At 42.7% G+C, this 24325-nt stretch overlaps 1 protein-coding gene across 2 annotated transcripts in view; it reads right to left on the bottom strand.

The window, feature by feature from the left end:
- The window catches only part of slit2 (slit homolog 2 (Drosophila)), a 91960-nt gene that overhangs the window by 31268 nt on the left and 36367 nt on the right, over window positions 1-24325 (bottom strand). For both annotated transcript variants that reach the window (XM_073476954.1, XM_073476945.1), the window contains exons 5-7: window positions 3052-3123; window positions 1996-2067; window positions 166-237 (exon numbers count right to left, since the gene is read on the bottom strand). In XM_073476954.1, coding sequence (XP_073333055.1) covers window positions 166-237; window positions 1996-2067; window positions 3052-3123 — 216 coding nt within the window. The remainder of the gene's footprint in view (window positions 1-165; window positions 238-1995; window positions 2068-3051; window positions 3124-24325) is intronic.

Raw genomic sequence — 24325 nt, 5'->3', positions numbered from 1 at the left:
GGAGGAGAAATAATAGATTTGAGGATGGGGAGACAGGAGCAGGGTGAGTGGAGGAGGGAGATGTGCGAGTACAGATCGATCAATCAATTGCACAAACGGGCACGGATGAGAGGAATTCTTCCCCTCGAGTATGTAGTGTACCAAATACTCGGCGGTGCCACTTACAAGGTCCTGAGCTTCGGCATGTGGTTGAAACTGGCCACAGACAGTCGGCTGATGTTGTTGTTGTTGAGGGTGCTGAAGGAGCAGAAAACACAACAGCAGATAGATTCATTGGACTCTTCAAGGACTGACTCAGCAAAGTAGGGTATGTAAGCTGTTCTCTGCTGAGAGTCGTGTAAATCAGTGTCATTAACACCGCCATGGAGGTTATGTTTTCACCCGTGTCCGATTGTTTGTTGGTTTGTCAGCAGGATTACACATAAATTACTGAACAGATTTCCATGAAACGTCCAGAATAGACCCTGTTAACTTTTGGCGCAGATGTGGCTTAACGGACAGAACACTTTCTTTAACATAGGGTGTTTAACATTTTTGTTAAATTCAAAGGGATTGATGCAGGGATCTTGATATTAAAAAAATAAAAAAGATCAGACACCAGCCACCTAAATGTTATTTAGGTGGCTGGTAATTGAGAATTAATCCTGGTGATCTTACATTATGGTTAAGCAGTTATGGGTGGTTGAAAATTTAGAGTGATAGAGGGCTGTTGAGTTTGATATTGGATTAGGCTTGACTAAATTAAAGGTTACTGTTGGCAGAGGTATGCGCTCTACTGAGTGCCATTCAGGTTTTTCACTGAGTTGAGAGATACATCCTGACAACTAAACTGTCTTTTAATGACTTCACACCTTGACGAACGCAAATTTGTCACTTCCAACTGAAAAAATCCACTCGGTGAATATAAATATTAAAACATTTCAGCATTCAAAACATATTGTCAACATTCTCTCTTGAATTGTTTAGATGTCACGATACAGTACACAGCAAATTCATGACATCTTGGCACAGAATGATACAGCAAACTGCTTTTTCTTTAAACTAACAAATTAAGCATTTCAGCAAAAAAAGACCCTTTACAAGATATTGATATAAAAACTATAAATCGACTATAAATGATCTTCCAAATGATCTTAGTTCAACATTCATACTTCTCCTTTTGCATCATATGTAGCAAATTATCCATCTTTTTAAATATTGTTTTGCTTTTTTTTGCTGGATTTAAATGATTTAAAAAAGTGTCCGATTTAAAAAATGTATTAGAGTTGGGATCCAATATCGGTATAGGGTGCTGGTGCTGACACAATTCACCTATTGGATATCAGACTGACGTCACAGATCCACATACCGATCCAGATTCCACAGTCTGATTCACTGATTGTCAACTCACTGAAATTATTTTATTACTTTTGAACTCATTTATAGAAAAATCTACTTACTAGTAGTTGATAAAGCATTGCTGTGCACTTGATTTGTTCAATTTTTTTAAAACATTAAGGAGTTGCCATAGCAATTAGCACTTCTACACTCACTCGCCTGCGTAACAAACCCTTTGCAAATAAATTGCTTAAAGAACACATTGCATTGTGTTTTCTCTTTTGGTAACATTATCATTAAATGACTAAATTTAATTATATCAGAATTGAAAAAAAGTGGATGGGTGCGTCTGATATGTATCGACATTGAAGTCACACAATCGATGACAATGAATATCTGTCATTCAGGACATCTCCAAGCTTTTCAGTCAGGTTGACTTTAGGACCGACAACTGGTCTCTACATTGGCACTCATGATGTGGTGATCGCCTGAATTAATTCCAAGATGATAGTGAATTATTATGAAACTGTCTGTGTTCAGGAGCTGCACAGGCAATGCAGTCTTTTAAAGGTCAACGAGGATATTAGCTGTGCCATGTCTTGCTGCTGTTAGCGTTCATCATTCACCAAAAGCTCTGCTGCTGTTGTTAGAAGGGTGACTGAATAAACAAGTACTCACAGCACTTCCAGGTCACGTAACGCTCGGAAAGCTCCATCTTCTATACAGCTGATGTGGTTGTAGTCCAACTGGCTGCACACACACACACACACACACATACACGCACACACACACACACACACAAGAAGGAAAGAGGAAAGGAAGCAGTTGTAAGATGGGAAAGTGTCTCACACTACATCTTCAGGTGAAATTCAAACCAGACAGACAGACAGAGGAAAATGCATCAACTCCCTCCTCTCTGTCTGCCCTTGCTCTCACTCACTTTCTCTTTTGCTTTAGTTCTGTCTCCTGGGCTCATTGTTCTTTGTAGATGTATTTCTCAATGTATTTATCTCTGTATCCATTCCCGCTTCCTGCTCTGCTCTTCTGTCTGACGTCTAATTTGTATGCACTGCTCTTTACCTCTCTCCCACTCTCTCTCTCTCTCTCTCTCTCCCTTTCCCTCTCTCTCTCTCTCTCTATTCCCTTTTCTCAGAATCGCTTTGCTGAAACAATTTAATTAAGACATAAGGACAGTAAATCATGTGCTGTCACCCGCATGCTAATGCACACACACAGACAGAGACAGACACACACACACACACACACACACACACACACACACACACACACACACACACACTGCCCTGTCCTTTAACAATAATTGCAAGGCATTATAAAAAAAAATATGTGGATGCAGGATGCAGCGAAATAGTTGAAAAAAAATCCATATATTTGGAATCACTGCTGGGCAATTACTTTACCTGCAAAATGACCAACAATTATCTTCAATCATCATAACTACGACTGAGGCAAAACAAAGAGAGAAAACAACAGAAATGCCAGATGATGTAACAACCACAGCGCACACACTCACACACACTCACACACACAGAGCTGCTAATGAGCAGCGGTGCCGGTCAATACAGCAAGCAGGAGGCACATGACATTTAACACAATGAAATATTGATGCACAGGCACATGGGGGTTGTGCACATTTGCAAACACACTGAGTGACACATGTGCACACACACCACACTCACACACACGAAAAGTGTTGGACCAAGTGCCACTTACAGGTTCTTGATCTCCACAGCTCCCCTGAAGGCTTTCCTTGGAACTCCCTGAATCTGGTTCTCGCTGAGATCACTGGACACAGAGAAGAAGAAGAAGAAGAAGAAGGAAGAGGGGGAAATAAGGTGGAGGAGTGTTAAGCCAAGCTGTCACAGAGCCACTTGCTTTGCAGCACAAGTGCTTGATGTAATCACCAAAATGCAGCGCGGGGAACTTCAGAGCGAGACAGATCATCTGCAAAATTGAGTTCCTTGCACACAGAGCGCTCCTTCGCCAAATATAATCAGCTGTCGTGATTCATTTCTCAGTGACACAAAAAACGCTGCCTGTGACGGGTGTATCTGGAGCCATTCAATTGTCTGCTTTGAACATCCATCCAACTCAGGTACAAGAGGCTATAAACAACGCTCAAACAACCTGTAGGGGGCAGTAGTGACCTCCGCTTCCTTCACAGCTTTCTCTTCCTCCTCTCATCTCTCCCTCGCCCCTGCCACCCCCCCGCCCCCTTCTGCTTTTAAGGAGTGAGTGATGGATGTGTGTGTGTGTGTGTGTGCGTGCGTGTGTGTGAGCTCTAGGGTTTACAGAGATTTAATTTTCAGCCACTTTAACTAATCTGCAGCTCGAAAAAAAAAAGAAACACTAAATTTACCGCAGTCATATGTGTTCATGTTGCTCTTCAGTCACACAGGCACATAAATACACATGAACAGGTGTCTCACATTAACTAAATCTGCTGCAGTGAAAGACAAGCTACCACCGGTTGGTATAGCAACTTGGATTTAGTGAAGGTCACACACACACACACACACGTAGGTGCTGAAAGATGTAAACGCAAATAGTTACATGGAATGAGGAGCAGAGCACGCTCGCACACACATGCACGCAAATATAAATAAACTACAGGTATGAGTATGAAGGCGTAACAGGACGTCAGATGTAGGGGCAAAAACGTCAAGCTAGAACATCTGGAAACAAGACGCTTAGACATCTTAACGGTATGTTAGACTGCTCAACAGTGCCTGTGTGTGTGCGTGTCACCCGCCGCCAAGTTCCAGACAGACTATTTGACCTTTCACCGTTGACCTCCAGGCTCTCGACCTCCACCATGCTAATCGGCTAACAGCTAATGCCAAGACACATTCCTCACATTCCTGTGTGGGTAGAATCAGCACTGCAGGTATCATCCATCTCCTTTGTTTACCACCTGCTGCTTCTGGAGGGATAATTTGTCGCTTGGAATAAAAGAAAATGACAGAGAGGGTGTTTAAAAGACAGAGGACCCTGAGTGATTGCCTTTTGTACCCTTAATTTCCAAGTTGAACAAACTTTCTCTGGTAACTGCAGCTTATTAGCAAAGGAACAGATGTCAACAGTGGTACCGGAGAGAAAGGACCTCACTGGTCTGCCTCGACACTGATGACCATGACATCTGCAGGCAGATGCTGACTAGCAAACTCACTCACAGGCCTGTAAGAATTACATCTGTGGAAGTTAGGGCAAGCCAGGTTGCACGACAAAATGTCTAACCTTGAAGATTGGAGAAGGTGTGATGGCAGAAAACAGCATAAATCATACACCAAATGTTTTATTTATATTTGAGATAGTTTTGGCCCCAAACGAGGAAAGATTAATGGATACAACAAAAATTTTGAGAATTCAAGTGACCAACAAATGGAAAATAACTTCACATGTGGGCATGAACATGTACACCTGTACCTACACACACACACACACACACACACACACACACACACACACACACACACACACACACACACAAAGCAAGTTCACATCATGTTTCTATGCTCACTGATGCCAGGATCAATCAACATGATCCTGGAATAAGACTTTACGAACAGAGGCAGATGAAAAAGAGGCTTCAGCTTTGCTGTTTTACAAACACACGTGTGCTTCTCCTCATGCATGTACACACACAAACACACACATGCGCACACACAGCGGCTGGTCTGAATCAAATAGAGTGTATCCTGATACTGTTTTTACAGGACCGGAGGGGGGGGGGGGTCACACACACACACACACACACACACACACACACACACACACACACTCTTACAGTCTGCATCCATTTCATCAGCCTATCAGATGTAGAGATCAGTAAAAACTTGTTAATGTGTCATCTGTGAGGAGTTGACAGTTTGACAGCGTGTATGTCGATGTTTGAAGCCGCACACAGACCTCACTGTGAACGACAGCACACAGTCAGCTGATCCTGGCCTGAGTGTGTTTACACACACACTTAACATGTCCACTTGGGAACCTACAAGTCACTTCTCTGCTGCTATTACAGTAATGCAGCCACGGTAAACACGGTGAGAAGGTTTAAAGTGTATGACTGGTACAGTATCTAAGTGTGTGTGTGTGTGTGTGTGTGTGTGTGTGTGTGTGTGTGTGTGTGTTTGACATAGACATTTATCTTCTGATGCACTGAGATGATTGAAAATTGATTTTTCACGTCCCTCTGTCCCTGTGAGCTACGACAACAGAGAGAGAACGCACACAGATGCGCATTCAAGCACACACACGCACACGTACACAGACAGAGTACATGCATGCATATGTGATTGGCAGTTTGGGTTTGTTTTAGGGCTCTTTAGGGAAGTGCAGGAGGCCACTCTAAACCCTATTCATCACTCAGACCACCAGAGAGAGAAGGAGAAAGAGAGGCTGAATAGTAATCTTTACTCCGACTAGGAAATTGACTTCTCAGGGACTTAGGAGTGGATTTTCTTCCTCAGTTTGGCGCCAAGACACCTGATTCAATTTCATCTTTAGTTAAATCGTTTGGTAGCAGTCCCACCCAACACTTTCCCTCTCTTTCTCCCGATAGCCTTGTCTGGCTTCCTCTCCCGTCGACCTTTCTTTTCTCTCTTTCTTCCTTTACTCTGCTCTTGTTTTTGGACTTCCCCAAGGTTTAACCCCTCACCTCTGCCCCTGTGCCTAAACCGGGAGGTTACCTTCATTAAAAGAGGCTCCTGCTGAGTCCCAGTGTGTGTGTGTGTGTGTTTGTGTGTGTGTGTGCGTGCAAGTGTGTGTGTTTTTGTTTGAAGAGGCCGGAGGTATTAAATCCACACAGGAACTATATCACGCTGCTAAGTTAGGAACCCTGTGAAACACACACACTCACACTCACACACACACACACACACACACACACACACACACACACAGAAAACAGACAGCTGACAGTGCACTGATGAGATGCAAAGTAAGAATTAAAGGGTGACTTCACCAATTTTACACATTACAGTGTGTTTTCAGGTCTTGGGGAGTATTACTGCATATGTGGAAAAAGTAGTGTACATTGTAAAGTGTTTTGTAGCTCCAGAGGAAGCTGCATGTAACCTCATAAACTGTCTCCAGTGATGTCGTGCAGTAGCTAAGTTGCATTATGGATAATGTAGTCACCAGGTTTTAAAAGAAGAAGAATGCATGGAATAAGAAATATGATATCTCTGGTCCTGCTTTATCCATTTATATAAATGTTGTTTTTAAACTGTCCATAATGAGTCCAACAGTGTTACAGGAGTGCACCTACATTACCCAAAATGCAACTTTTCCACTGAGTGACATTATTGAGGCAATTTATCAGATTAAAAGCAGCTTCCTCTGGAGCCACAAAAGGCTTTATACTACTTTTTTCACATATGCAGTAGTACTCCCCGAGGACCTGTAAACACACTTTAATGTGTAAAATTGGTTAGCTGCACTAACTGCTCACAAGTGCAGTCACAGACAGTGTTATGTAAAGTACAGAAAAAGTCATAATGGAGTTGAAGTAAAGATATCATGTTAAGACACTCATGAAAAGTACTTGAGTGAATGTCTTAAAGAATCTGATATTAAATGTACTTAAGTGAAATAATTTGCTTGCAATAAATGTCCTAATGTATAAAAAGTACAAATAAAAGTAAATACTACATATACGTACATATGTACTGTATACTATGGGTCGACTGATCATTACAACCGATATTTGGCATTTTTGTGATTATTTGTCTTTGTGTTTTGTTTGTTTGTTTGTTTTTTAAAAGTCTGATTGTCGATAAAATAAATGAATTCAAAAATGTGCCACTTTGGCTTTGACATCAAACAAATGTAATGGGAGTAAAAAGTACAATATTGTAGTGGAGTAAAAGTTCAAAGTGTAAATGTAGTGGAGTGGAGGTATAAAGTAGCAGAAAATAAAGATACTCAAGTTATATACAATTACCTCAAAATTGTACTTAAGTAGTATCTATTTTTCTGATAAGTTTTTACTTTTACTCCTTGAAATTTTAACACAAAAATCTGTACTTTCTACTCCTAACATTTTCAAAACAGGCCCATTACTTTGCTTTTAATGCTATTGGGGGGAAGTTTTGCTTATTTTTATTTTGTGTACATTGCATGCTGCCTTCCCAACATCACAAGACTGATTTCAGTGCACATCACGCTCAGCAGTCATAGCAAGACGAAACAACGTAAAGGACGTAAGGAGATGGAAACAGACAGAGAGAGAGAAGGTGTGTAGTGACAAGGGTCAGTCAGCTTTGCACAACAGTGGCCAGTAGAAATTTCCTTTGGAGGAATGCTTTTCATTTTTATTCTTTGAGTTCATTCCAGATCCTGTACTTACTTCTACTTGAGTACAGATTGTGTGCACTTTTGTCAACTCTGCTGGTTACTGAACATTTCTTTTCATCATCACACCTGTCTCTTTTTTTCAGAAAAAATCTTCTTACTTGTTAAAATAAAGCCACCAGTGTCATATTATAGTTTACATGGGGGAAAACAGAGCTTTTAGATTAAGCTTGCTTTGTTAAACAGGTGGCAATAATGATCAAACAACTTTTTAAAAAATGATTGTTCAGCTGATGATGATGACGGAAACAGAAAAATATGTAAATGGAAACAATTTTCAACTAAAAGAGAACAGAAGTGGGCAGATCAGAGATTTCACCAGCTGAGACTCAGCAGAGGGATGGGTTGTCTGGAGCAGATGTTGGCTGTGATGCGCAATTTAGTTGTTTGCCGGCCAAAACCAAAAGAACAAGAATTTTTTCAAATCACATAAACACATCGTTTTCACATTTAACCACCGTTTCCAGAGTTCGAATCGTGTAGAAGCAGTGTTTGCCTCTATCTTCTGACCTTCGTTTTTGTCTGTTTTTCTCACCTCTGGTGGCCCAGGATATGTGTGTGTGTGTGTGTGTGTGTGTGTGTGTGTGTGTGTGTGTGTGTGTGTGTGCGTCACAGAGTCAGGTCTCCAGTGTTAAGAGCTTAGTGCTGCTTTTCTAAAGGGTCTTTTCAGAGTGAGAGGAGCTTTTGACGCCCTGCGTGTCTAAGAAGACCTGGGCATGAAAGAGCAGCACTCAATTCTCACACACATGCACCCCTCATCCTTCCCCTCCTCCCTCCTCTTTCTCTCTCACATTGGACACACACACACACACACTCTCACCTACTGTTATACAGTTTCTGAAACTCTTTTGTACGTGCCCTTCTGCCACAAGATTCTTCCCAGGTCCAGCAAACTAGGGGGTTCCTGATATACGAGTGTATGTGTGTGTGTGTGTGTGTGTGCGTGTGTGAGTGTGTCTGTGACTGGGTGAGGGCCGGAGTTGGCAGAGCAGTAAACTAATCATCTTGTTCAAATCCCTTTCGGAGACCTTAATCCTATTAAGTATAAGAATGTGTGAATGGGCAAAGACGGAGCTGGAAGGAGTCAAAAAGGAAGAAGGAAGAGAAAGTGAGGAAGAGATGGACGGAAGGAGAGAAACATGAATACAGAAGATAAAACGGACACTTCTAGAGAGAAGACAGAGGGGTGTTAGGACGGGACGGTAGGGAGAAAGACTAAAATCTGGGATTCTCTCTGTGTGTGTGTGGATCCTTCAGCTAATTCAGGGAGCAATGCCATGAAGTGGACCCCCAAAGATCACACTTCTGTGAGCAATTAGGAGGAGAAAGACTCCCAAAGAAAAGAGAGGAGATGAGGGGGGGAGGAAAGGAGCTGGAGGAGACAATGCAGAGGATTATTGAACACACAGGAGCAGGACTGGCACCTGGGAATGTGGAGGAATGTGTGTGTGTGTGTGTGATGGGTGCGTGAATCTCCAGTTTTAAAGTGAATCCTGGAAATCTCGGGTGGTAGAATTTAAAAACGTGCACAACATGACTGAAAAAATCGTACTACTTTGCTCTGATTATGCAGAATCACACACACCCTCCCACACACACACACGTCTTTCAGCCTCTCGTCTAAACTAATATTGACTTTGCTCATGAATGACAGATCTGCAGCCTTCCTCCCTCTCCTCCTCTTCCCATCTCATTGTCTGCTCCGCTCATTCGCCATCACGCCTCGCACACATACTTTAAATGCCAGGTATGAGGGTTGCTATGGTTACTGGACCAGGGTGGACACCTAGGGGACATTTTGACTTGACGGAGAGGATGTCCCCTGTGTGTGCGTGACTGTGCCTGTCTGGCTACTGGGATGGCAATCAGCCAGAAGAGTGGTGTGTGTGTGTGTGTGTGTGTGTGTGTGTGTTGTGTGTTGCCTCCATGAGTTGTAACATTACAACAGTGCTCAGTTTACAAAAGCTCTTGTGGTGGCTGCTGTGTTATTTCTGCTGCTTTGCTGAGGAGTTGTGTTTTGCAATGTTTCTTCCAAGATGATTGCTTGGTAGAAATGCTACTGTAACTTCTGCCTACTGATTTCCTACATAAATAGCTCTTTCCATTCAGCTACCAATGTTTTTTTTTTTTGTAGTAAGCTCTTAACAAAGCCAGCTGTAAGCCGCTCGCCAAACTTGTAACACAAGCATCTTGGTGCTGAGGAAACGACACACTTAACAGACATTTCTTATCACATCTATATGAGAAGATTAACTGGTAAAACAACAAAGCTGAAAAAATAAAGATCAAGCGTGTGTGTGTGTGTGTCTGTGTTAAACCAGACTGATTACGTCGCTTTCCAGCCCAGGAACAGATTAGTCAGCGGTCTGAGACCATGACATCATCAGAAATGTTTACACGTGTAATTATAGACAAGTGAGGAATACATCTGTTGCACACACACACACACACACAGAAGAGAAATGGACAGCGGCTTGCAGTAATACAGTAATTGCATGTGAGGAGAAGCTGAGAAGCACTTAGTAACGGGGACGTGGCTTCCCTCTAAACATCTGAGGATGATATTTAGATATAAAGCTGCCTCGACAGAAAGGGATGTCCTAGTGTGCACCTGCGGTCCTCGGACCTACGTGTTAGTCTTCGTGGCCTTCTGTGGCGATGTCGGGATACTTTTACAAGAGACTGGGCAGGAACAAAAAGTTGAAGGGAAAAATGTAACCATGCATAAGCACTGAAGCTGACCAAAGTGAACTAAAGTGATCAAATCGGAGTGACAAGCAGGTGAGTTTACTGACAGCCTACACTGTAAGTTGCCAGGTACATGCAGACCCTCGCAGCATCACGCTGAAATAGGTCGTTTCAGCTGGATTTGATGACAATGGAGCAAAAAATATAAAACACAGAAAGGAATGACAGAAACTGTGCTTAAGAATTAAACACACATTTGTGCGGCCAAAAGCTAGCAGAAAACCTGGATTTGATTGACCAGCGTTCTCTACAAGCCATGTTTCTAAACTAAACTAAACTGAAAAGTGACTCTGAGTGGAGTTATGAATCTAAGCTTACAATTCAGAAGACTTTATGGGATCTTTGATGCTTTTGGAAATATTTTCAAAGCAATATAAGCGAAAATAGTGCTGCTCAAATGTTAGTTTTGCTACTTGTCCGTGACTAACATTGTGGTAAATTGACTATTTTTGGGTTTTGACTCATTGGTCAGACAAAGCAAGAAATTCTTATAGAACAATTAATTGTTTATTTGAGAAAAAAAAAGGCAGATCAATCAATGAGTTGCTGTGTGATTGCTCAGTTGCATTGATGGTCCTGGAGCAACAGATACAGCAGATACAGTCACAGGCTGGCACGACAACAGAGTGATGACTAAATATAATACAAACATATAAATCTAGTTGTTATACACTTTTCCCAGGAATAAAGAAAATTTGACATAATATCTTTGTCATAAAAATTGTCTCCATCTACGATTGATTCTTGGAGCACCCTCTGCTGGCCCGTTTGAAATATAAAGTCCTCGCAGAGTGCAGTCTGACACAGAGGAAAGTTCTCTCTAAAGACTTGTTTTCCCTTATCCACTTTAAATATTTTAATCACAGAGAATCTTCATGTTACCAAAGATTTCTAACGTCACATCTTAGATCTCTCCCTCCCCTCCATCGATTCCTTCCCATCCTTACATTTCACTTCCTTACCGGTTCTCTTCTCTCTCACCCCTCTTGTCTTAAATCCTCCTTCTCCTCCCTTTCTTTCCCTTCCCTCTCCTCTCTTCTCTCTCCCTCTTTCTCCCCCTCTCTCCCACATCCTCTCCACCCTCCACCGCCCTCCTTTGCCCTGCTCCCTGTGTAATGAGTCTAATCCATCAGCCAGACAGTATTAATCGTATTCCGATAGCAGTGTGTTCACTCGCTGCTCGCTGCTGTCTCCGTCTCTACGAGTCAATAACCCCAGCTCTAACACCTACACACTGCCTATGACAGTTGTGTGTGTGTGTGTTTCTGTGTGTGTGTGAATTTTAAAACCAGCTCAGCACTATGACCAAATTTATTGCAGTCTTTTGCCTGGAAGAGCGTCCAAAACACACAAGAGATGTAGACACAGACACACACACCGCAGCTAAAATGACCACCGCTGGACGTGTTGCCAGACCACTCGGTTGCCACAAACTCTTGGTCAGTGACATCATATCCTTTTCCTGTTTGCCTCTTACAGTGCCTTACAATAATAAATAGAATAGATAAATAGAGAGTGACAGCACATGGACGCGTGTCTGGCTCTATTTGTGTGTGAGTGCCTCAGCCTGTGTTGCCAGGTCAGAAAGTTTTTCACCCACGTCTTTGACCTGATCTGCCACAAACTCCATGACCCAATAAGCTAGAGCTGCCTCCTCCCTTCTTGTCTGCCTCCATTCCACTTAAAAACCCCAACGCCTTACAAAAAAAAAAAAAGCTCCCACTGCGGGATAATGTATCAATCTGGCGCCCAACGATCCTTTGTCATTTTCAGACTTCGTTCTTCCATCTATTTTTCTCCCCCACAACTCGCTTCATCCATCAGTCGCTGCACCGTTCTCCTGATCGCTCAATCATTGCATCACTCTTTTCATCCATCAATCATTCATTCCTCCTATTCATCTGTCATCCGGCCCCGTCAGTCGACCAGAAGCGGCGGATTAGAAGTAAAACATTTAACTTTGGGGAGAGAGTAGCGAGGCGGTTAGAGCGAGCGTGGCAGGCCTCATCCTGTATGTGCATTATATTAGTCTGATTCCTGCCGTTAAATCGAATTCATTAAAAGCTAAAAGCCCCATCTGCCGTTCCGCGCGGCTCGATGCGGAAAACAAACAACCGGGGACGACATCGAAATAAACAAATAAACAGCTCATAAACAATTTAGCAGCTATGAAATAAAGAGGTCAGTTTTTTTCCCCCTCTAACAGCATTTTTAGTGTGATTGACAGCTGAACCTCAGATGAGACGTTTTGTGGTCGGGGAGTGTTTGTACATCAGGAATGAGGAGTTATGTAGTGAAGCAGTGGAAAGACGCATAAAATGTGTGTGCAATTGTGTGTGTGTGTGTGTGTGTGTGTGTGTGCCTGTGCCTGTGTGTGTGTAGCAGCAAAGGACTGCAGTGGCGATGACTTACTCACCCTGGTGTCATTATTCACAGTTTACAAACCATGACAAGACAGGCCAGGATAATCACATACACAGACACACACACACACAGTCACACACACACTTTCTCTTTCACACACATACACACACACACTGACATACATCTCGTCTTAATTCAGCACAGTGTGCGGTTTTGTCTTTCCTTCCCTGTGTTTACCCAGCAGCTTGGAGTGACAAGCTGGCGAGGCCTCTTCATGCATGCACGCAGACAGACAGCCAGCCAGCCAGCCAGCCAGCCAGCCAGCCAGCCAGACAGACAGACGGACAAGACAGACAGACAGACAGATACTAAGCATACATGTAATCGCAGTCTGGATTTTGTTCCTGGCAACGTTTCCTGGCAGGGGGTGTTACATTTATGTACAGCACGCTCATCATGAGGAGGTGGTCGGGGGTGAAGACTGGAGGGTTAGCATCCAAACTCCTGTCAGTGGTAAGGTTTAGCCAAGGAAAGCGCTTTGGTTAAGTTTATGGTGGTTTCAATTAAATGTGAATAAAATAAACATGTCAACCTTGCACTTCAACTTGCTCTTGATCTTTTCTGTATGAAAACATAACACAAAAACATGATCTGTCCCTAACCTGAACCAAAACAAACGTCTCTGTCTTTTTTTAATACGTCCACTACAGGGACTATCAATCAAACTAGCGTTTGTTTATTCAATTTAATAATGGTGTTTATCTGTTTTTGCAAATTAACTCGTCAAGTGCTCCAGGGTCTCATCATAACAAGTTTTATCATGCTTTAGCTGATGTAAAAAACGTACATAAATTACATTGTCAACTATAAATACGAACAGTAGGTGACTTGGCAGATACATCGATAACATTTCCTCATTATTTAATTGGAAACGACATTTTGGGCAATATTAGAAATTCAAAATGTGTTTGTTATTTGTAGGAGACTAAACAAGACACACTGGCGAATACAAGGACAGCAAATGATTACTGATGGATTATTTTCATAATTGTACTTAAATTCTTCTTAAATGTGAGTCTTTGCTTGTACTTTTCTTATGAAAAGTATATTCAATATCAGATACTGTAAGACTTTAACTTAAGTACTTTTTATATGAGTTACTTTCACTTCAAGTCATATTTCAACATGATATCTTTACTTTTATCAAGTATGACTTTTGGGTACATTTTTACAACACTCCAGAGAAGTTAAACTTTATCGCTTCAGACTTCACTTTAAAAAAAATCATCTGCTGAATAATTCTTTGTCGACTAATTGATTAATCGACATATTTTCAGCTCTGGTGAAAATATGTCATAGCAATCTATTTCTTCTTCCAGTGCAGACAGCGTTCATCACCAGTGGCTTAACGCACACCAGTTTGTGACATGTTGGTCTTTTGGTGTTTACGAGGGACAACGCTGACTGTTGGTCTACAGAAGAAGTAAAATCATCTTTGTTTATTTCAAAAGTGTGTTTTCATCGACCTCTCCAGCATCGCTTCTTTTTAAAAGGCCAACTTTTCCACCTCAGTCAACCGTGCAAACTTATATTAAACACTTATTTGTTTGTTTCCCTCCAGCGTCTTTCTTTATGCTAATTCAAAATGCACATAAAAACAAGTGGATGGAGCTGCGTTTACAGACAGGATGTGGAAGAGCGAGGTGCTCACCATCGGTTCAATAAGCCCAGAGACAGATCACATTTCTCCCGTCAGGCTCTATTAGGGTGTGTGTGTATCAGTGTATGTGTGCGTGTGTGTGTGTGTGTTAGAGACAGAAAGTGTTTCCTCCCCTGAGGCCTCTCACTTGAACTCCGTGTGAGAATGAACCTCTTGTCAATCGTCTACTCAGGGCTGTTTAGGGAAATGAGGGATTCATCAGTCAGCCGCTGGGCTCTGTGAGGGCGACGGTTTACAGTATCTGACCCAACACCTGCACAATGCTTTTAGACCAGAGAGAGAAGGGGGGGAGAGGGGGAGAGAGAGCAGGAAGACGGAGGGGAGGCGGCCAGAGGGGAGGACAAAAAGATGGAAGAACAACATTTGTTGCCATCAGAAAGAAATCCAAGCACTATTCAGATAAAAAAAAGAACAAATTGGCAGAAAGGCATAGTTTCAGCATTTCTTTTATCACTACTCCTCCTCCTCTCTCTCTTGCTCCAAATCTATTCAAGATGTCTCCAAAGCCCCCCTCCTCACCTCCTCCTCCCCCACCCCTCTGTTTGCCAGCTCCTGGCAATCGCAGGCTAGCTGAAATATTCCTCTTCAAATAGTTTCTCTCCGTCAATGTTGTCTTTCTTTCTTTCACCACCGTAGAGGCTCGGGTCACACACACTTGTCACTCTGGACCAGCTGTCCTGCACCATCTGTCCACTGTCCGCTCTGCACACACACACACACACAAACGCGCACACACACGCTGGCGCTAAAATGCGGCAGTTACTGGCAAAGACGCCATGCCCGAGAACAATTTATGTTTATTGGGCTGTGTCAAAATAAATACAATATCCGACAATGATGGGAGAAGACAAAGAGTGAGAGACGAAAGAGACGCGAGGAGTGAAAAAGAGAGCAAACACGTCCAAACAAAAGCCGAGATCCATTTTCCACACGGCCAGCAGTGAATATGATAAGTCATGCATAGTCTGGACTACTTGTACGCTTTCTTCACCGGTTGTTGGGGCTTTTTGTGTTCTGACCTAAACAACATATGTGTTTAAGTGAGCAAAATTACTGTGTGTGTGTGTGTGTGTGTGTGTGTGTGTGTGTGTGTGTGTGTTCTGCATTCCTATGAGCAGCGGGTTGGAAAGACGGGCCATGAAGGCAAACAGTGTTGGCCATTAAGTCTCCTGGACTCCAGCCAGACAACACACACACACACACACACACACATGCAAATACACATGTGCACGCTCACACATACATATAAGCACACATGAGTGTCATCAACGAAAAGGACATTGGTATTGGTGATTGATTTTAAATAGATTGATTCACAGTGATTATACGTCTGTTCATTAGGAGAAACTATAACGAAACTTGCTCAAGATTCACTAACTTCAAGTTGACATTTGACATCACGTCATCCCTCATTTTTTGTTCACTCTGTACCAGTGGAGTACTGAAAATCTGTACGAGCACAGTTACATTACTGAAATATTCCTCAATCACAAGTAAAAGTACTTAATACTTAAGTAAAAGTACAACGTATTCTTCTCAAATGCTACTCAGAGTATTAGTTACTTCTTGATCATTGATGTTTAAAGCATCATCAATAGCAGGCGGGCGTTCAATCAAAGGGGTTTCTGTTTCTCCAAATCTTCAGTCTAAATTACTTCCACCAGCTGCTCTGTTCTGCTCAGTGATCATGGTCACCTCTCCAAACCTGCGCCTGCTGCAGAGGTTTGTGTTTTTGCGTCTGTATGTCAGAGTTTTCATCGACCCGTCTGCGATCGGATCGCCTTATTGGCTACAAACATGCAGAAGAATGAAAGGTTTAGATATTAATTCAAATTGTACTCAGTACTCAATAATGATTTTAAAAGTAACTAAATAGATTGTTATGCTGCAATGCATACTTGAAAATACCTTCAGTTTCAAATGCAGGACTTTTTGTAATAGTACATGAGTAAATGATCTGGATACTTCTTCCAAGACTGTTGATGTCTCACTTTCAAACACAACTCTTGTCGAACTGCCAGTACAAGCAAATGTTTCTGTGTCTGCCAAAAAAGCTGCCACCATTGTTCATATAGTAATCCAGACCCCCTGCTCAACTTTAAGAAAACTTGTGAATCAACATGGAATATCAGGCAGATTGTCCAATTCATTTTGTATGATATGCATGTTTTTTTGTGTTGTTGTGTTCTTTTCCTTTTATCACATCCTAAAAAGGCAGCTCTCCTGTAAACCCACACTACCACGCTGTCTTCATGGCGTTTGATCACATACATCCCGACCAGCCAGGGCTGTATTTAGTGCAGCTCATTGCGTTTCCACTGGACAAGTTCAGACATTTCAGCTCGCAGACTGAGAGCTGAGTTCAGACTCGAGCGATGCCACTGTTCCATATACTAACCACAGCACAACACGAGCCGGTCCGACCGAAATACGACCCGCCGCGCTACAATGTCCACCATGAGGTTTGTGTCCCAAATATAGAGGATATGTGCAGGTCAGAGCTTGATGAGTGACTTCAGACAGGCTTCATTCCAGCGGATGGGACGTAGGGGGCGCTGTGTGAGCAACAACACATCGGACTGCTGTTTGAAGGCTGCCGCTGTTAGCTAAATTAGATTAGCAGGGTGTGTGTGTGTGTGTGTGTGTGTGTGTGTGTGCACCGGGAGTGTCATATTAGTTAGTAATGCATTGAACAGCTGTGACACACACACACACACACACACACACACACACACACACACACACACACACACACACACACACACACACACAGACCAACACACTTGCATACACATAAACTGATTAACATTACCAGAATACCAAACTCCAGCCCTGACCTCTAAGAGATTGATTGAGACAGCGACTGTTTTTAAATGCATATGTGTCTGTGCGTGTGTGTGTGTGTGAGTGTGCACCAGCGACACACACAGCATAGGATGTGTGTGTGTGTGTAATGGAAGAAGTGGACTGATGTAATGAGGCTGTAATAAGGCTGAAGCTTAATCCTGGTGAAGACAGACGTGGACCTCTCACCCCTGCCTACACACACACACACACACACACACACACACACACACACACACACACACACACACACACACACACACACACACACACACACGCATTTTACCCTTTTTTTCTTCTTCCTTCTTACTTGCTTCCCACTTTTTCTCCTTCTCCCTCCTTTACCCATTTTCTTTCCTTCCTCTTCTTTCTATTCACTCGTTCTCCTTCCTTCTCCCTCTTTCCTTCCTTGCCACATTCCTCCCGTTAATTTCCTTCTTTCTTTCCTGCCCTTCTTTTCCTACACCCATGTTTCCTTCTTTTCTACTTCTGTTCATTTCCTCCTATCTTTTTTATCCCCTTTTGATTTGATTTTTCCCACCCATCCTCTTTCTTCCTCCTCCCTCGAAAATTCCCGCTTTCCTTCTGTCCCACTGCTCCTCTTCCTTCCTTCCTCTCCTCACATTCCTTCCTCCATCTTTCCCCTGCCTCCATCCCACTGGCCTTTTACCTGCTTCTCTTCATTTAAACCCCCTTTCCTTCCATCTCACTCATCCTCCTCCATACCTCCTCTCCATTTCCTTCCTCCTCTTTCCTTCCTTAAACTCACCTCTCCTTCCACTTCCCTTCCCCAGTCTATACTTCCTGCTCCCTCCTTTCCTTCCTCTGTTCTCCTCTCTCCCTCTCTCTGTGTGAATACCAAAGAGGACGCGCATGCTTCCTTTAAGTCCTCCACATTAAGCAGGGCAATAAAATACCACCACACACACACACACACACACACACACACACACACACACACACACACACACACACACACACACACACACACACACACACACACACACACACAAATGATGTAGTTGAAGCTACTGTGGTTTCTTCACAATAGTCTAAGTCTATTTCACGCTCCAGACACACAATTTATTGTTCAGTTGTAGCCAGGGCCGGACACATATATACTCTTTCCCTCTCTCTCTCACACACACACAAATTGTTGTGATTTCCTGTCTGGTCCAGGTTTTTGAAGCAGAGGTTGTTTGCTGTCTTGGGTTTCAACGAAGGAAAGGATTCCCTTCTTTTACACTTTTAGTGTAATTCTTGGATAAGACCATCGACTGCTGTCATGTCATTTTTTTAAATTTTGAGAGTTTTAAAGACAGATCAGGGACAACAGATTTATTAGCTTTTGTCCCTCCAAAATAAAATGATAAATTAGACTGAAAATGAAAAGTTCTGTAGATTCATGTGATAATTCACGCATCTGACTTTTTAATCTTTTCTTTTTTCTTTCCATGACATAGATCGAGGTCAAAACCACAAAGTTACTTAAAGGAAAACAAGGTGATGTCATTTTATGTTGTCCGTTGCTTAACCACTTGAACATCAATCATATTGCGACTTCCCATGTCGACACAACAACCTCAGTCCTTTTTCTTTTAAAGTAACATAACTTTTTCCCAGGGAAAAAGTCCTGTAGCTCAGTAAGTGATGCGTTTAATGTTTCCAGCAGCAACAGTGGTTTGGTTGGAACAAACAGAGGAACCACTGACGGACAAAAAGTGTGTGACCTGCAGGGTGAAACTGGGCATCGTGCACTGGCTAAATTTCGTGGAATATTTTTTACAGAACGATTTCGAAAGATGTGACTGCAATGAAAAACCACACAGTCCGAAAAACTATATGCGACGCCCCCATACTGACTAATTTACTGCATGATTGACAGGTGATCTGCAGGAAGTACAACACAGAAATGGCTACTTCACTTCACTTGAACGCAGCAGAGACCACTTCGGAGGAAAATGGTGCAACTTTAACCACATTGGTTATATTCACCGTGCCAGTCGCGGTGGGGCTGGTGGTGGCCGACTGGAGAGGTTGGCGTTGTGACATTGTTTCTCTTTACTGCGGGGGTCTTGGGAGGCCCGGCTGAGGCCATAGTGAGGCGCTGGAGCGGGCTGCCTGACTAGAAAGAGAGCACTCTAACTACTGACAGGCAGCACTTGAGACAGGCCTGGGAGTGCAGGGGTCCTACTGAGCTATTGTCACCCACCACACAGGTTAACAAGACACTGCAGCAGCCTCTAACCTCTGTCTTTCACTTCTCGCGCACTTTGTCCTCTTGTGTCTCGCACGCACGCTCGCATACATGCTCCCCCATCACCTTTTATCTATTTTAATTTTTCCCTCTGTGTCGTCCCTCCCTGCAATTTCTCTTTTTGCAGATAAAGGAGAGAAGACAGAGCGGTGAACAAGAAAACAATTCACTGGTAAGAAAAATAAAAGCCATTTCTCACCCACAATAATGACTTTATTCCCCCTACACGTTCCTCTTTTTATTGAATTAGGCTCTTCCTTTTTACTCTGCTCGTCATCCCTCTCTCATCTCTCTCTCCCCCTCCTCCTCCTTTCTTTTTTGCATGTCTCTCGCTCGCTCTCACTCTCACTCTCTGGTGTATACAACCATTCATAACTCTAGGTTATCATTTCAAAAGGCTTTCAATCCCAGCCCCTTACAGAGGAGACGGTATAAAGAGGCTGCTCCAGGGCAAGCATGCAGGGACACACACACACACACACACACAGAGACATGCAAAACAAACATACAGAAGGAGTAACCGCACATGTAAACAAACTCGACAGAACACACACACACACACACACACACACATTATCAAGCAAAAATTTTAGATAAAAACACACACACCCTGTTCTTCTCAGGTAAATATACAGATGCTAAGTGGTAGCTAAGAGACACCAGTAATTACACACACACACACACACACACACACACACACACACATGGAACAAGGGAGGGAAATCCCTGTTTGTTGAGTTTATTCTGTCTTGACTCCATAGAAATGAGACTTTTTCCCTCTTTGTAACCTCTGCTGTCCTCTTTCTTCTTCTCCCGTCTTCAGTCTCTCTTCTTCGTTTTCTCGTCTGTCTGACTCTTGTCTGTCAGTCACGCCTGGCTGCTATTCTGTCATCAGTCCCTGTTGCTCTTTCTCTAAAAGCTCTTAACTGCCCTCAGGGCTCAAGTTATAATATTACAGTACACCTCAAATCCCTCACACACACACACATACACACACACACACTAATGGAAGAAAGACGTACAATAGCAGCACTAAGTGAGCAAAGAGCCACTGGACACAGAAAGAAGGAACATCTTAAAGAGCCCTTCGGGTCTCTCTCCATCTGTCTGTCACACACATAAATAGCAGCTGCGGTTGGATTAGCGTCTTGGACCTCTGGTCAGATCAATAAGCTCCACGATGCATGTGTGCACATGGTGATGTGTTCAAATGACCTTGAATTAATGAGCGGTTAGGGGGGTAATTAGGAAAATGATTTGAGTTTTACAACAAGCTGGAATGCGTCGCCGGATCCGTCACACTTTGTTTATTTTGTGTTTCCGTTTAATATTAATGGATCCCGGGGAGATAAGTATCTGCTAGACTAGCAAATAGGCACCCTAACAAAGCAGAAAGTGTCACACTGACTGAATATTAACACATCAGACAGACAGAAACAGATAAATACACACATTTATATTTAAAACCAGCCTCAATCAACCCAAATAACACGCCGGTTTCTCCGCACTGCAGCATACCGCTTACTGTGTATGCACGAGAGGCTGTGCATTGTGTGTGTCTGAACCGCATAATAGTTAACTGTATCATACCTTAACCATGGGAAATACCCACTGCACGTTTCAATTATGTGCGCGCTTGTGTGTGTGTTTACGTGCGCGCTTTTGTGTGTGTATGTGCATGCATAAGCGTGGCGGGGCGTTCGGAACTGCTCTATTGATGAGAGAATGAAGTCATTTTTCAATGTGGGGTTAAGCGCTGCATTATTGCCGCCTCATTTGGCTCCTGTGGGCCACCATAGCCCTCCCGTCTGGTCTCCATGGCACAGAGAGAGAACAGAGAGGGGAATGTCCCTGCTTACCAGACTGCAAGTTCATCCATCAGCTCACACACACACACATACATGCACGCACACACACAGGGGCAGGCAATAAGGGCTTATCCCACTCACAGTCAACTTTCCCACAAAGTTGCAACAAATCAAGAGCAGCAGCGCTAAGTCTCCTAAAGCCAGCCAATATCACATTATACGCTAGTTGTGCTTGGGTATACAGAGCTGCACAGAGTGGTGTGCTGCTGCTGTAAAAACCAATTCACCTAAAAGGATAGAGTTTCTGCTACTGCTCCAGTTCAGGCAGTCCACAAGGGGCTCGATTGTAAACGAAGGAAATCTTACAGAGTCCATAATGCTACTGAAGGGAAACAGTTTAATTTCTCAGTAGTCTCGTGTTTACTGCTGAGTTTCCTGCCTTGCATACAAGCATGTGTGTGTGTGTGTGTGTGTGTGTTCTGTGTGACTGGACTGAGATTTGTTCGGCATTGAGCAACGTAAGCGTGGACTCGTTCACAAACACTGTAGGGATTGTGTGCAGTAATGGGGTGGGATGAGCAGGCTCAATGTGCACATGTACCTTTGTGTGTGCTTGTGGGGGGGGTGGCTGTGTATGTTGGCTGTTTGAACAAGCGCTGAACGTGAGCCAACCATGTCAGCGAGCATTGTCAGCTCACATAATAACTACATTCCTCTGGTGATATCATACAGAGCTGACAGGGATCAGCGTCACCGTCAAGATGGATGAGCTGTCCTCGTTCATTCATGTTAACTTTGCCAATTTTCTTGTGCTTAACAGAGTTCAGTAAAAACATCCTTCTCTCACTTCTCCTCTTCCTTTCTTTCCTCCTTTCTTTCTCTTAATCCCCCTGAGATCGAGTCTCTCTCCCTCTCTCAGTTTACTGTAAACATCACCATGTATCACTGTCATATCAGCACATTCATCTCCTATAGAGGGCCAGTGTCCCCGCAGTGCACCATTCACCCTCATTCATGCTCTCACGCTGGGCGCAGAGTGCATTCACACACATACACATGCATAAGCACACACACACACATATCTACATATGCATGTATGTGCACGGGCGCACACATATAAACCTCGACAACCTATTGTGCTCCGGCTTGTGTGACGTTCTCATTTTGAAGAATCCATTTATCACGCAGACACAAAAGAATATGAGAACACGCACAAAGCAGCAGCTCTGCATGCACACACACACACAAGCTGTTAAACACAGTACATCACAGCGCACCATGCTTCATCATTAAGGGCAAATTTGATGTTTACGTCAAGTTGGATGACCTTTCTCATTGAGAAGATGGTATTAGTTTATTAAATTATAGTCTAAAAGTAATATATTCACTCAAGACCAACCTTGTATTATCACACTATAAAAGAATAACATACTTATATGTCCTTTAAACAGTTGTGTAGAGCCTTCCGCAACTCATGTCTTTAAAGGTAGATTGATAATATTGTAAAAGATTTCAAACACACCTTAACTTATGACAGAATTTTGACTTTCACAGAGTCTAAAACCCCTAAACACTAGGGATAAATGGGAGCAAGACCTGGATTGTACTTTTAAATACAGTAAATGGAAATCACTTTGTGAGGATGCACAAATCTCATAGAACAGCCACCGTAAGATGCAGATCAACATTATGCATGGAAACTTTTTTACACCAGACTCCATAAGATAAATTAATCGATTTAAGATCTTTGCTCTCGGTGCTGAACAGAGACAGGTAACCTTATTCACATGTTGTGGAATTGTTATAAATTAAAACATTATTGCTGTATAATCTTGGACCTTCCTAAAGAGATTAATGGGTTTGAGATCAAGGTGCAGTTTTATTAATAGTAATAAATGTATTGCTTTGTCATGGAAAAGTGCAGATCTCCAGTCTCCATGTAGATTAAAGGTATTTCCTCATACGTGGTATAAAAAAGTGTTCAAAAGCTCTACTTAATGGATTTTTTAACTGCACAGCTTTTTAAAGCATAAACAGCAAACAGGTCCTGTCATCCTCTTTGTAGCTTTTACAAACTTATGCTTTTAAGTGAATTCAAACCAAGCCCATTTTATATAGCCCAAAATAATAACATTTGTCTCGGAGCAATATATGTTTATCAAGATGAGGGTAAACTCTACGGATAAAAACTTTAACAGACAAGGAAAGAAGAATAAGAAAAAGTATTTATGTATTTAATAAACAGGTTTCAGGAGAGTAAAAGAGATTGAGGCAAAGTAAAAAAAGATGTTGTGGAGTGGGATGTCATGGTGGTCTAGGGTTAAGGTGCCGACCATGAACCCGCTGCTGACCTTTGTGTTATGTCACTCCCCTTTTCTTTCCTCTCATTTCCTCTCCTTACTGTTGACTGTTAAAGGCATGAAATGTCCAAACAGCCACTAAAAAAGAAAGGCATATTAATTGAGGCCTTCACCAGAAAACCTCTACTGCACTGTGATTTTTGATTTTTTTTCTATTAATTTTGTTGCCTGAATGTTGACCTTATTTTTGTTTCACGGTTGTTTTTGCATGTCTGGTTGCATTTTATAAAAAAGAGGGTTTGATCTTTACAAGGCAAGCTGGTTGAGAAAGGGATCTATAACTTACATGACACTCACGAACTGGTGGAGGGGCCCTGTGAGGCCGAGGTGATCCGTTTGGATCCATCTCTACTTCCCCTGTGTCTATAAAAAGCCTGGTGTCACATAGTGAGATCTCCTGTCTCCTCTCCCAGACTCTCTGACGAGGTGTCAAACCCTTCTCAGCTCCACCTGACACAGAAGCCACATACCAAACATCCTCTTTCCTGCTGGTGTGTATCTGCGGGTGTTCTCACCTTCCTATGTGTGGTTT

Source organism: Pagrus major, chromosome 1, assembly GCF_040436345.1.
Source record: "Pagrus major chromosome 1, Pma_NU_1.0".
Taxonomy (NCBI): Eukaryota; Metazoa; Chordata; class Actinopteri; order Spariformes; family Sparidae; genus Pagrus; species Pagrus major.
Note: the sequence above shows the minus strand (reverse complement) of the source record. Positions and strands in the feature narration are given on the sequence as shown.